Source organism: Diutina rugosa (assembly GCF_008704595.1).
Source record: "Diutina rugosa strain CBS 613 chromosome Unknown scaffold14_size250082, whole genome shotgun sequence".
In the NCBI taxonomy this organism is placed as follows: Eukaryota; Fungi; Ascomycota; class Pichiomycetes; order Serinales; family Debaryomycetaceae; genus Diutina; species Diutina rugosa.
Window position 1 is genome coordinate 59,724 of NW_022995174.1, and position 12,642 is coordinate 72,365.

Consider the following 12,642-nt stretch of genomic DNA (forward strand, 5'->3'; position numbering starts at 1 on the left):
CTTCGGAGAACTTTGAGATCACGCAACGACCGATACGGATCAGAAAGTGACAGCGTTACGGAACATGACCGTTGCCGCGGCTACGTACTCCAAAATAGGCACCATATGAAATCCTCTACCATATGACTTCACCCCCAAAAAAAAAGGAGATGCAAGCGATATTTTGTTTATGCTATATGGGGATATCTTTTTATGAGAAATGCCTAGTCTCGGTGGAAGTGGTGGCCATCATACCAAAACCCTAGGAAGTCGTCGGGAGCATCAGCAAACACCAGTGCCGCAATCTCCCTAGCCCATGGCATGACCCACTCGTGGCCACGTTGCATGCCTGGAGCCCATTGCGTGCGGATCCGGGCGAGTTTGGGGTGCCAGGTATTAGTATTATGGCCGATCAGCAGCCAGCTCCAGTGGAGCGGGATCATCACCCCGTTATCAATCAGAAGCGATTTGAGCTGAGTAGGTCCCGTACCGTCGAAACGGATCTCTAGGTCTTGATTCTCAGGGTTGACATTAAGCAGGACCCACTCCACCAGCATCGGAAGGAGCACCGGCATGTCAAGATCTAGACAGATGCTATCAGTAATTTCTAGACGACGGAGCCAGTTAAGTCGAGGTAGCTGGGTCCACAAGTTGTCGACCACCTGCAGTTCCAACGAAGGGAAAGTGACCAATTTGGTCCGGTGGAGTCGGAGATGTTGAAGCTGAGCGGGGAGCTGAGGTAGGCGAGTTTCCGGGTAGAAGGCGACATCGATGTTCACTGAGGCCACGTCTTCGTGATACTTAAATGGGACTTCAGGCATGTGGATATCCATTTGAGGTACTTGCGGCGGGATAACGTTCACGGGGAACCCTTGGAATTGTACCTCGATAATCTTCAGCCAATCCAATGTGGTGGATACTGGTACGCCGTATAGCTTCTCCAATGATTCGTTAATGATAAGGGTGGTGAGATCAGGCATATGGCGAAGATCTTGGTGGGGGGATAAGGAATTATCTCGAAGAGAAAGATAGGTCACTGGTGATATACGATCCACCAGATATACCCCACACGAGTCAAGCGAAAGGTAGCTTGTTTGCTGGGGAAGCTCCACCAGGTAGAGCTGAGGGTTATTATCAGCATATACTCGAAGCAACCGGTTGCCACTGAGTCTAAGAGTGGTGAGCAGATTATCGGCGATACGGAGCCGTTCCACACAACCCCCTAGATCTTCGGGTAACCATGTAAGTTTTAAACCCACAAGGTTAAGCTCAGCAATGAATTTTGTACGGTTTTCTGGTATTTGAGTGAGAATGGGTCCTTCAGCATACACCGAGGTTACGGGCATAAAGTCCACTGGCAGGGGACTATCACAGTCCCAATTAAACAATTGAAGTAACGGCATCGATGTTGGTTCCCAGTCGACTTTCACTCCCCGAACATCAATTTCTTGTACGTACAATGCCCCCTGAGGCCATTCAACATTCAAGCGACTATCCTTAGCACCCGTCACTTTGAACACCAGCACCAGCCCCGGCACCACCAAGCGGGCGTGGCGACAACACGCTTGCACCACCACTTGTTTCAATAAAGGGAACTTCACGAGGTCGACGTCGCCGTCTAATTCGGTTATCGTTACCTTAGTCAAGTTAGGCCGGTTAAAGAACAACAGCGCCAGATCCAGGACCAATTCACGAGTTTTCAACCGGAGATCAGGTGGCAGTCCCCATCTATAGTCCCACGACGTCGATTTCACTTCAGGTAGACGAGCGAGGGTCTGGAACTCATGGCGCTCAAACTCCAGCGGACAGTGGTACTGAGAGTCTGCTTGGAAAGCCATATGCACTTGATCCAAGTGGTGATCAATCCCAAGCCATTGCTCCACGGTAAACTTATGAGGATCGCTCTGAGGCCAGCAATTAGTCACCACCACTTTGATCGGGTGGTGGCAGAGGTGGCGGTAGATCAACGCCAGCGGCGGGTGCCCTGCTAGCGCATCAAGCAACGCCACCCGGTCCGTCGGCGCCAACCAGTCGCTGATTGCGAGCCAGATCTCCACGGGGAGGTCGAGCAACACCGGCATTGGCGAGAGGGCTGATTGCGCATCCGAGACTACAATTTTGGGGCCTAGCGAGGGGTAACCACGCGTTCGCACGATCCCGTAGGAAATCGACAGCTGGGACGGTGGTGGGGAAGCCACCCTCCGCTAGGTTGCTCCCAGGGTATGACGAAGGACTACTACTCATTATCCTTCTACAAAGCCTCTAGTTGATCCAGATTGATTGTCTCCGACATAAGCAACGATTCTACTTTGACATTTCAGTCACAAAACCCCGTATCCGCTGATCGGTGTCTCATACCCATGTGATAACTGTCTCTATGATTTTGTCAGTATTGGAAAACTGTGTGGGGTGTGTGTCGATTGTGGCGGCGCGCGCAAAATAGATCCTGCACACAACCTTGCCCCCCGGCTAATCTCAGGATGAGAGCCCTCACCGGAGATTGCTTTAAGCTCTTCCCAGTCAAACCCCGTTACCTTTCCCATGCTGCTTAAACCCAACTACAACACCCATTTCTACTACTCCTTCGACCAATTGAAGGAAAACCCCCACGTGGTCAACATTTACCTCGATTACAACTGCCCGTTCTCCGGCATCTTCTATAACAAGTTCTATGAACAGGTGATCCCTAAGTTGGAAAAGGCCCACCCGGGCAAATTCCAATTCGTGTTTGTCAACGTGGTCCAGCCGTGGCACCCCAACCTGGTGTTCCTCAACGAATTCGCCTTGGCGTTCGCTAAGCTCTTGAGAGAACACAAGACCCCTGACGCCAACAAGTTGTTCTGGGAGTTTAACAATGTGGTGTTCCACGAAAAGCAAAAGTTCTACGATTCCGTCACCCAAGGATTAAACCGGAACCAGAACTATGAAAACATCTACGACGTCGTCGCCAAGAAGTTCAAGTTCCCCTTCGACCGTGACACCGTGTTGAACACTTTGTACATCAAGGCCAACACCGACGAGCCCAACAACGACGGCAACCTGGCCACCGCCGACATCAAGTACTTCACCAAGTTCTTGCGGACCACCAACATCCACGTGACGCCGCTGGTGCAAATCAATGGCGTCAACGTCGCCGACATCGAGCTGTCGACTGCCCCCGACGTCATGGTGGAGAAGTTCGGCGCCCACTTGTAGAAACTCCGTTTTTTAGTCAACATTTACCGAATGTATTTGGCCATGAAATCACGATGTCTCTTAGTATCGATCACCGAAGTGTGGAAATCGTCGCCATTTGATGAAGTAGTGGTTTTCGCCTTTTTGAACGGAGTAGACCGCCACGACAGCTTTTTGGTAGTAGTTGGTGAAGCCACCACCACCTCTCGACGCTCACTTTGAGTACGTGCAAGTTCCGAACGGATTAATTCCTCGTCATCGTCCAGACTCGAGTCTTCGTCCTCTTCTTCTCCTTCGTCCGCACTCAGGACCCCATCACTAGCCAGGCCCGCTTCCTGTTGATCTCGCTTAGACAAATCAACCTCATCATCGTCTTCATCCGAACTAGTACCGTAGCCATCCACCACCAGGAGATCGCCACCCTTGACGCGCTGCTGATGACTATCCTCACTCAGGGAGTCATTGTCTTCATCTTCGTCATCGCTCACGTGACGACGTTTGAGTGTTTGGTGCTGAGGCTGATTCCGAGCATGCTGGATCAGGTTTTCAATGGCGATCCGCTTGCCTCGTTTGCTTTCGAGGGTGGGGCGGTGGTTGGACATGCGATGCGATAACAATGACCCCTCGTCGCCATGGAAGAAAAATTAGTCGAGGGGGAGAAAACAACACGCTCACAACCGAAAACACCAATTAATTTTGTAGCCATTCACTACCGCGTTGGCTCACAGGTTCTAAGACAACTTTTGCCACCTCAAACTTTCTCATTGAATCAAATCTGTGAGCGTGCCCTTCTCTTGTGATTTCGTAATCGGGAACGTACGCTAGCCGCGTTTACCCATGCTAGACGATGCTTCTTCCCCTCCCCAGACTTAACGATGCGCACCATCGCAGTACCCCCTGCACACACGCGATCCTTCGACAACACCGATGACGCGAATCGTCCGGGAAAACGTTTGGAAGAAATGGGAAAAAAATGAAAAGGAAACGTATAACGAAACGAAATAAGTCTAATCTCAAAAGATCAGAATACTCCAGTTCATCATCTCTTGAACTGAGGTTGTCAGGTGAGATCTCGGCGTGCGCCAGGCTTTGTTGAGGTGGCTGCGAAAACGACACGCCAAGGCGGGATCTCCGTACTGCCCCGGTGCTTCGTCGTCAACCACGCCCTTCGTATTCAAACTGTACGCACCTCTAGGCAGCAGCATGATTGACAAGGGAATTCAGGTATATTAACCCGTCGAAGCCTCCCTCATTGTTTGTGTCTCAGCAGTCAATGCTAGTGTTCCCGGCATTCGACAAAAACTACCGCACCCGCAAGCGCTCGTTATTCTCCTGTGCCAGTTGCAAAGCCAAACGGGTCAAGTGTGACAACTACGCCGACTATCAGCTCCACGGGTGTGACAATTGTCAACGCTTCGGTCTCAGGTGTCTGTTGGTAGACTCCCCCGATATCCCCCGCACGTTACCAACGCCGTCGCCAATGCCCCCAAAACGGAAAGTCCGAGCCGTCCCTCCCCCTCCCCAAATGGGGTTGATGCTTGCCCCCATTGTTCCTCCCTCCAGCAGTGGTTCCACGTCTCTGCCTACCGTCAATACCGCTAATACGACCCCCAACACTACCGATTTGGTACCCCCGGTGGATGTGAAGAAGCTATTTCCTGATACAGCCCCGCCCGAAGTCACCGCTGAGTTCCTCCGCAAACAGCACAACTTCATCTGCCTCGGCCGGGCCCACGACTGTGTGAGCTTATGGCTGACGCTGGAAGCACCCCCCAGAAGCAGCGAGGTTCGCAAGCTTCCTTACGAACAGTACAAGATGCTCCACAACATGAATGCGTTCACGCTTCTGCTGGAGACCCACACCCTTTCCTCAGTTGACATTTGCAATTTACTTGAGTTGTATATGCTCAAAGTGAACCTGGTGTGGCCGTTACTCCCTGCGGAGGAGTTTTGGGTCCACTTGGGGCGCGACGAAGTGCCGTCCATTATCACCTACGCCATGGTGTTGGTGATTGCTCGAGACCCAATGGCGGAACCGATTTTAGTCCCCATTCTAGGATGGGAAGGCTACCACCAGAAGCTTGAAAAGTTCATGGTGAACATCGAGAACAAGACTCGCCAGTTACTTATGGCGATGCCATACCTCTGCTTTGACTTTAGATTCTGCAAAATGGTGGTGATGGCGATGTTTCTGTTCCATTTTGGCCCCCACCGCTTTGGTAATGAACAGATGCTGAGCGATTTGAGCAGTGCCATTTCCATCGCCGTGGGGATGGAAATCCACAAAAAGAATACCATTGTCAACGTGGCGGCGGTCAAGCGGGAGTATGTGACGAATCTCTGGTGGGTACTTTACGTTAGTGACCGGCTCAATGGTCTCATCAACGCTCGCTCCCTCTTCATTCGTCTGGACGACTTCAACTTGGATTTGCCTTATGCGAATTTGAACTTGCTTAAACTTGTCCAACTTGCCCGCCTCGTGGAGAATATGATGCTTGCCGTGTTCCGCCCGTTTGACAACAACAATGTAGTGCTGCAGATCAACAAGATGGAGATCCGCTACAAGATGTTTGACCTTGACGAGTTTCAAAAGATGGAGTTTGCCTACTGTGACCGCGAGCAGTACTCGACCCAGTCGCCGTATAACTGCCAATTTGCCACCATCCTGGACCTCCGCAACTCGCTCGCTACCTATACTGCCCAGCACTTGCATTTCATCTCTCGAGTGTTGCAAAACCACGTCGTTGCCATTGCCCAAAAGGTGCGCTATGACGACTGCCACATCCCCAATCTGATCCCCGAGCTGTATGTGTTCAAGGCGTGCCACAACATTATCTTTTACAACCACAAAATGCCCCGCGAGATCCACCTCCACCTTCCCATCACCGTATTCACCCTCTTCTACGCGCTGTGCTACTTGTTGTTGCGGCGGACGTACGCCAGATTCCTCTCCCCCCAGGATGCTGCCGACATCGGCCTTGAATATGAGCTGGAAGAAGACTCGACGTTTGCCTGGAACAGCCAGATGAAGATCTTGCGCTACACCTATGCCGGCAAGTGGTGGTTTATCGAGGAATACTGTCGCCTCGCTCACGCGTTTAACGAGCTGTATTTGCTCCAGAGCACCGACTTGGTGCCTACGGCGTTCTTGGCATACGACATGAGCCATTTCAGCTACAACATGGTGTTCATCGCATTGGAGTCGGACTTGTTTAAGCTCCGGGAAGCGCAATTGGATGAAACCGGAACTCTCCACTTGGAAACATGGGTGGGGAAAATCGAGAAGTTTAATTGAAATATGACGATGAGAGAGATACCAGAGAAATACCAGAGAGATACCAGAGAGAGTTATGAGAACGAGAATTAACCAGAGATACCCAGTATGTATAGTAATCGAACTAATCCATATTAATCTTTGCAAAACTGTCTTGTTCCATTGCACGAACCACACTATAATACATCATCATTTGGCGGTGGTCGGCAACGGATCAGTTGTGCACTTGCTGTTGCTGGTGGTGTTGCTCACGAGGGTGGATAGCGCAACTTAAGCCCCAGGCACGGTCGTCGTTGTGCTTGTTCAACTGGTGAACCTTATACAACTCCAAGAGAATAAGCTCCTGCAATGCCGGCAACGAGTGGATGAAGTAGTCCTCTTCCTTATTGTTACTGCTGTTGCTACCTCGCTTGGCCAGCGACAGTGGGCCAGTGTATGAGATCTGGAGCAACTCAATGTCGGCAATGATGCGGGTGATCTTGAGGTACTTGTCGATGTTGATCAACTTCTCTCCGTTGACAGGGTTGCGACGGTAGTTGGGGTTACCATCAGTGACAAACGTGAGGTCCTGAAGGAAAAGCGAGAAGTAGGGCACGATGGGAATGGCGTAACTGTTCACCACAAGGAACTGTTTGAGCTTAGAGCGGTACACGTGGTAGTTCTTGTCAGGATGAATGATACTGGCAAGGTAGTCGTATAACTCACGGTACTTCGGAGTCAACTCGTCCCAAATCTCAGTAAGACGAGTAATTAAATGGGATTGAAGCGAGGTGATAATTGCCGCGAGCGAGTTGAAGTTGCGGAGATACAAACACAGGATCGCTACCTTGAGCCACGTCTTAAGCATATTGATACGTGCTTTGAGGGGCAATCCTGGTTGTAAAATCAGCTCAAGCACATAGCCCGAGAGGCAGTTAGTGAATAACAACAGCAATCTGATATTAGGCGCCAACCGAAGGTGGGCACGCTTCAGACTGAAATTCTGGTTAAGCAATTCATCAGGCTTGATCACACAAAAGATGTACAGCTCGAGGATGGTAAGCTGCTTAGCGATTTCAAGACCGTTGAACTCAAGAAGTTGAGGGCGGTACAGAGGGAGCTCGCCCGCCTGTTGGCATAGAGCATACCACAGCGCCAACATATGGTGGGGTTCAATTGGTTGATATGGCTCCTCCGCTGGTAACGACGTCCACGATTCACCCAAGATCTTGCGGTACTGCATCACGTAGTGTTCCACTTGAGCCACTGCTTGTTTCAGTAAAAGCAGCAGTTGCGGCAGGGCAATCATCTCGTTCTTTTGGTACAGCTCCGTCAGCAGGTTCAGGTGGATCTTCGCCAACTCGTACTGGTCGACCAATTGGTCGCCCAGCGCCACCGTGGCCAGATGGTTAGTCTTGCGCAGTTTACGTCCTGCGGTGATCAGACGTATGACAAGCTGGCGGTTCAGGCGTAACACCTTCTTTTCGTTTTCAACCAACAGCGGACGTGTCAGCAACTTAACGGCAATCTCCATGAGCTTCATGGCATCAAGGGGAAGGAACTGCAGCACCCCTTCGTTGAAGAAGTTGATGAGGGTGGTCAAGATACTGAAATCGGTCTCGGCGTTCCAGTACAGTTCCATCCAGAGCTGGAACATCTTCACGATGAGACGACGGCGGTTGCGCATATGCGACGAGGTAGTGTCTGTACCTTGAGGTTCGAATCGTTGTATAAGCTCTTCGGTGAGGTCAATCAGCAGAGCAAGCAGGCGGAAGCAGAGGAAAAACGTCAGCACGAAGAAGTAGTCGGGAGGGCTGGTCTCATTGGTCAAGGTGTAGACCAACCCCCGGAACAGTGCCCCGATTAAGTTACCATTTTGATCGACTTGAAGCTCTTGTTCATCGATAGGAACGAGAGGACTTTGATCAACGGCAAACGGTGACGCCCCTTCAGTTTCCAAAAGCACATCGTGAAGGATATTTGCCCCGCCAGGGGTGATGCCAAGCTCGCCTGTCTTCCCCGCCCGAATGAGCGAGTACCGGTTGTGCTGCATCGGTTTGATGGGTTGGTGCTGTTTGAATTGAGCCAGGTTCAGCTTGGCAATGCCCAAAGTGCACTTGCGGATGAACTCTTGGGGTTCAATCTTGATACGCGAGTAGTCAGGATACAGCCGCTCCAGGTTAAGCTTGAAGTCACCCGTGACTTCTAGAAGCTTGCGGATCAGCGCAATTGTCTTTGAGATCAGGCGAATAATGCGCAGAGCCACCTGGATCAAGTCGCCACCTTCGGGAGTATAGTAGTATTCGTGCATGATGCCCACCTCGTGGGTTTCCAGCAGTTCGTTAAGTGTCTTTACCACGAGGTTTTTGACCCCCAGAACCAAGTCCAGCACCAACAGCAACAACGTGTCGAGCAGAGCGTCCAAGTCCAGCGGCTTCTCATTACTGAAGTCCAGCCCCGTCTTTGAAATGAATAAGAGCTCTCTTAAGAGCAAAATGATTTGATGAGTGAGGGTCTCAAGAATGTCACACCCGATCGGGTTGTGCTCGACAAGATCAAGCCGGCCGATGATGAGGCCAAGGTAAGTGTACAAAAGACTGTTGATTTCGGTGATTCTTGTCTTGGCAAGCGGCGGTACCGCTAACAACGGGTAATTGTTCATATCCAGTTGCAAACGCTTCTCGTTATCGCGTTTGATCACCTGGCGCAGCTCCACCAGCCACACTTGGAGGAAGATGGTGGCGGTGGTGGTAACTTGGTACACCATGAGAGTTAAAATCTCAATCTTACCGAAATTCAGCGTCCCCTTGAATTCATTGGCTTTCACCATCAAATTATACCAGTCAGCAAGCAACAGTTTCCGCAGCTTGCGCACCACGGGCCGTTTGGTGACAATCTCATTCAGCCGCAGAAGACAGTCAGTGTACTGGAGAAGTAAGCGTACCCCATCTCTGATCAGGTTCACGGTACGGAGGGAGAACGTGAACTTACCCTTAGAGTTGCGATGACTTAAAGGGTTGATGAGGAACTTGCCACACGCATGGAAAAGCGGACGGAGGTAGTGCGAATTAGGGATGATGCCGTCACGTTCCTCTTCATCTTCTTCTTCCTCGTCGTCGTCTCCCGGAATCACAGCCATGGCGAAGTAGTTCATTGGCACCCACCCTCGCTGTAACAGTTCCACAAGCGTCACTTCCCCCCAGCCACTTTCGTCGATGGTATGGACAAATGCGAGCTCGTCCTTGTCGAATGAAAGACATATCAGCGCGTCCAGATCCAGCTGTAGCAGCAGGGCGTCGAACGGGTGCAACAGGCGCACGAAAAGCGTCAGAAGGTCGTCCTCGTCGTCGACCAGCTCCACCAGTTCTTCGTCCACTGAGAGCCCCAACCCACCGGAAGGACCGGAGCCCAGCTTCTGGCCGAGACTAAGGTGGTCATGTTCGTCGTCAGGGCCAGCCACAGTAGGCAGAGGGTCAGGGGATTTGTGGTGAGGGTCAGCGTCGTCAAACGAGGCATTCAGAGCGTCAAAGGAGTCGTCGGGAACGTTATCGTGGATACGAGCATAGTACAGAGCCCGTTTGGTGTCGATAGGCTGAGGCTGACGAGCAGCGGCCTTATCAACGTTCTGCTGGAACGTCAGCATGAAAGCTTGCAGTTGGTCATTAGTCTTCAGCTGCTGGAGCGTCATCAGGAGACGGTGGAACTTGTTATGGAGCTCACCCAGTTCTTCGGGAGCCTGTTGTGGTGCTGCGGCTGGCTCGGGAACCGGGTCAGCGGCTTGAGGAACCACCAGGGGCTGTGGCACTGACTCTACCGGTTGCGGCACTGGCTGAGGCGGTACCGGCTCGATTGGTTCAGCGTTACCGTTCCTGGTCGACGTAGATATGTCTGCTTCGAGTTCGTCGCCTAATTCTTCCTCTTCCTCCTCGATATGGTCCATAGGAGCGGCGGCCTCTAGCGGCGCCTCGTCGTCAAAATGGAAATCGTCGTCGCCTGCCAGATACACCAGCAGCAGTGTCAGCGTCTGCAGGTCTCGGGCCAACTTTCGTGGCACCTGAAACATCGCCAGTGAGAGGGGGGTTTGAAAGTGGCTGGTTTCGCTGAGGGCCAGGTGGACGGTGGTGAGCCTCGCCCAGTCGCACTAAAAGGTTAAATTGGTGTGCCTACGGCGGGACTGTGGGTTTATGTGCAGGATACAGTCATCAGAGTACCCCCCCCTTGCCTAGACCTCACAATCTCGCTAACAGTTATCCAAAACGGACTAAGTCGTCATATAAGGGTACATCGACGTAGTTGTTAAACAAAAAAGTAACACTGGCAGTGGGGTCTAGACTGAGGTTTCTCGTTGATTTGAGGCTAGGGGCCACGTCGACGTTTCTCGGCACTCGGTCGCCTGGTTCGAGAGCGTTAATGACGTGCAGGAGATCACTGTCCACTACCACGGTCAGGGTCTACCTTTTCGATCTTGAGCGCGACTAGTGAGACGCGTCTGCCTGTGGGAGGGTTGCCAAGAGGCACTGGGACAAGACGTGTCGTGAAGAGAAAAAAAAAAAAATATGGCGACGACCTAAGCGCCACCTCTCCGGCAGACACGCCTAGTGGATCTGGCCACAAATGTGCCAGTGTCAACTCAGCCGTGGCCTGTAGTGTTTCTAAATATGTATTGTATTGTATATTACAGCATCTATCGACACAACCACTGACGGTACGCTATTTATAGTGATACAAGTATTGATGACAGTCGTGGTTGTGAAGGAAGTGTCTAAGGGCATTAGATTGCAGTTCACCGTTGAAGTGGAGTCGGTGAAGTCTGCGGACATTTATCATTAGTGGTTTTGGAGACTGAGCTTTTCGTTTCAGTCATGGAGTCAGACGGTATCTGATGGTGACGTGGGTGTTGTCGTAGGTCACCAGCGGCGTCAGTGGGAGTTCGGGCGGCGCTGACGAGTTCATCACGACGGTTACGTTAGCTTCTGCCGTCAGTTGCGAGGAGAATTGGTTGGCATCATCTTCTGGTTCTTCGTCAACAGTGTCCACCATAAGACTAGTAACTTTAAATTGACTCAGCTGGGTGGCTTCGTCATCAGCGTCTAGGTCAAACCAGTAGGTATTGACTTGGCCTCCTCTATCCACTTTAACTGCGTGGACAAGGCGCAAGTCAGTATAGCTGACCCGAGGCTGGTAGCATTCCGCCAGGGCAAACTTTGGTGATTTCTGGTACCAGTCACGGAAGAAGATGAACCGAGCCGCAACGTGAGGGTAGAGAAACTCTGATGACGGGACGAGCATGAGGCGAGTCCGATTGGGAGCAACAGGGTCTCGTGACTGAGATATCGGCAGTGACGGAAGCTGCGACGACGACGATGATGTTGCCGGCCACGGTTCAAGCTTACAAAAGCGAGCGTCAAGTCCCCCAGTTAATACCACCACTGAGGTCGCCGATACCTCTTTTAGTAGCAGCACCAACGCCGTCATGTGAGCATCAAACTTGCTGATGGCCAGCTTTTGTAGCAAATCCGATGATGGTGGTAAAGTAGGGAGGTTCTTAGTGATATCGTCCACTCCCTGGGTCTTATTATCGACGGCAGCCGCGGTCTTCTCGAGCTTATACTTGAGCATATGGTGCTTAAACGACTGCACAAGCTGGAGACGGTAGTGGTCAAGAAGCTCGTGGAGCTGGTAGACTACCACCAACGTGTCTTCGTCGCCGACTAAGCTCTCAAGACGCGTATACACTTCGCCAAAACTGGTACACCGATACATCTTTAAGGGGCCATTAGCATCGAGCCAACGCCCTCGAAACTGACGGTGTTTCGTCACTAACGGCCAGGGAAACCTCCCTAGGCACTCAATAACCACGACCCGCGCCAGCAGCCCGTGGCTGAGATGGCTGATGGCCATCGACGCGATGGCCACCGCCACACCCTGGTTGGTGGGCGTCGTCTGGAAATCATACACGCCAGGCTCAAACAGGGTGGGATCGCCTATCCCCGTGGTGACATGGGAGAAACGGGACACCTGGGACTGGATGATGTCATACACCAGAACCATACGACGCGTGTGCGAGACGGGTCGCACCTCAGTGGCACAGCAAACAACCACGAGCTGAGACAAACAGTGCCTGTGGCGAGGCTTAGCCGGCCCGGTGTTAGGGCCCTTTTTTTAGGCTTGCTGTCGTCGTATAGCCACTCTGCGTTGACGGAGGGGGGCTAGTGGGCCATTGTGTGCCCCTATAC

The 12,642-nt window shown here is 51.8% G+C and overlaps 6 protein-coding genes across 6 annotated transcripts; 2 read left to right on the forward strand and 4 right to left on the reverse strand. All coding sequences in view use genetic code 12, as the record gives it.

Annotated features, from left to right (window-relative positions):
• Positions 1-203: 203 nt before the first annotated feature.
• Positions 204-2,060, reverse strand: DIURU_004330 (uncharacterized protein; the record flags this gene model as incomplete). Its single annotated transcript, XM_034157192.1, has 1 exon — positions 204-2,060. One exon carries the CDS (start codon positions 2,058-2,060, stop codon positions 204-206), a length of 1,857 nt encoding a protein of 618 aa, XP_034010822.1.
• Positions 2,061-2,520: 460 nt separating this feature from the next.
• DIURU_004331 (uncharacterized protein) lies at positions 2,521-3,174 on the forward strand (the record flags this gene model as incomplete). The annotated part of the gene is made up of 1 exon (XM_034157193.1): positions 2,521-3,174. One exon carries the CDS (start codon positions 2,521-2,523, stop codon positions 3,172-3,174), a length of 654 nt encoding a protein of 217 aa, XP_034010823.1.
• A 23-nt stretch (positions 3,175-3,197) lies between these two features.
• DIURU_004332 (U2-type spliceosomal complex subunit) lies at positions 3,198-3,755 on the reverse strand (the record flags this gene model as incomplete). Its single annotated transcript, XM_034157194.1, has 1 exon — positions 3,198-3,755. The coding sequence occupies one exon, from the start codon at positions 3,753-3,755 to the stop codon at positions 3,198-3,200; it is 558 nt and encodes a 185-aa protein (XP_034010824.1).
• Positions 3,756-4,633: 878 nt separating this feature from the next.
• On the forward strand, positions 4,634-6,448 carry DIURU_004333 (fungal specific transcription factor domain-containing protein; the record flags this gene model as incomplete). The annotated part of the gene is made up of 1 exon (XM_034157195.1): positions 4,634-6,448. One exon carries the CDS (start codon positions 4,634-4,636, stop codon positions 6,446-6,448), a length of 1,815 nt encoding a protein of 604 aa, XP_034010825.1.
• A 193-nt stretch (positions 6,449-6,641) lies between these two features.
• On the reverse strand, positions 6,642-10,469 carry BUD5 (Ras family guanine nucleotide exchange factor; the record flags this gene model as incomplete). The annotated part of the gene is made up of 1 exon (XM_034157196.1): positions 6,642-10,469. The coding sequence occupies one exon, from the start codon at positions 10,467-10,469 to the stop codon at positions 6,642-6,644; it is 3,828 nt and encodes a 1,275-aa protein (XP_034010826.1).
• Positions 10,470-11,266: 797 nt separating this feature from the next.
• Positions 11,267-12,457, reverse strand: DIURU_004335 (uncharacterized protein; the record flags this gene model as incomplete). Its single annotated transcript, XM_034157197.1, has 1 exon — positions 11,267-12,457. The coding sequence occupies one exon, from the start codon at positions 12,455-12,457 to the stop codon at positions 11,267-11,269; it is 1,191 nt and encodes a 396-aa protein (XP_034010827.1).
• Positions 12,458-12,642: the final 185 nt, after the last annotated feature.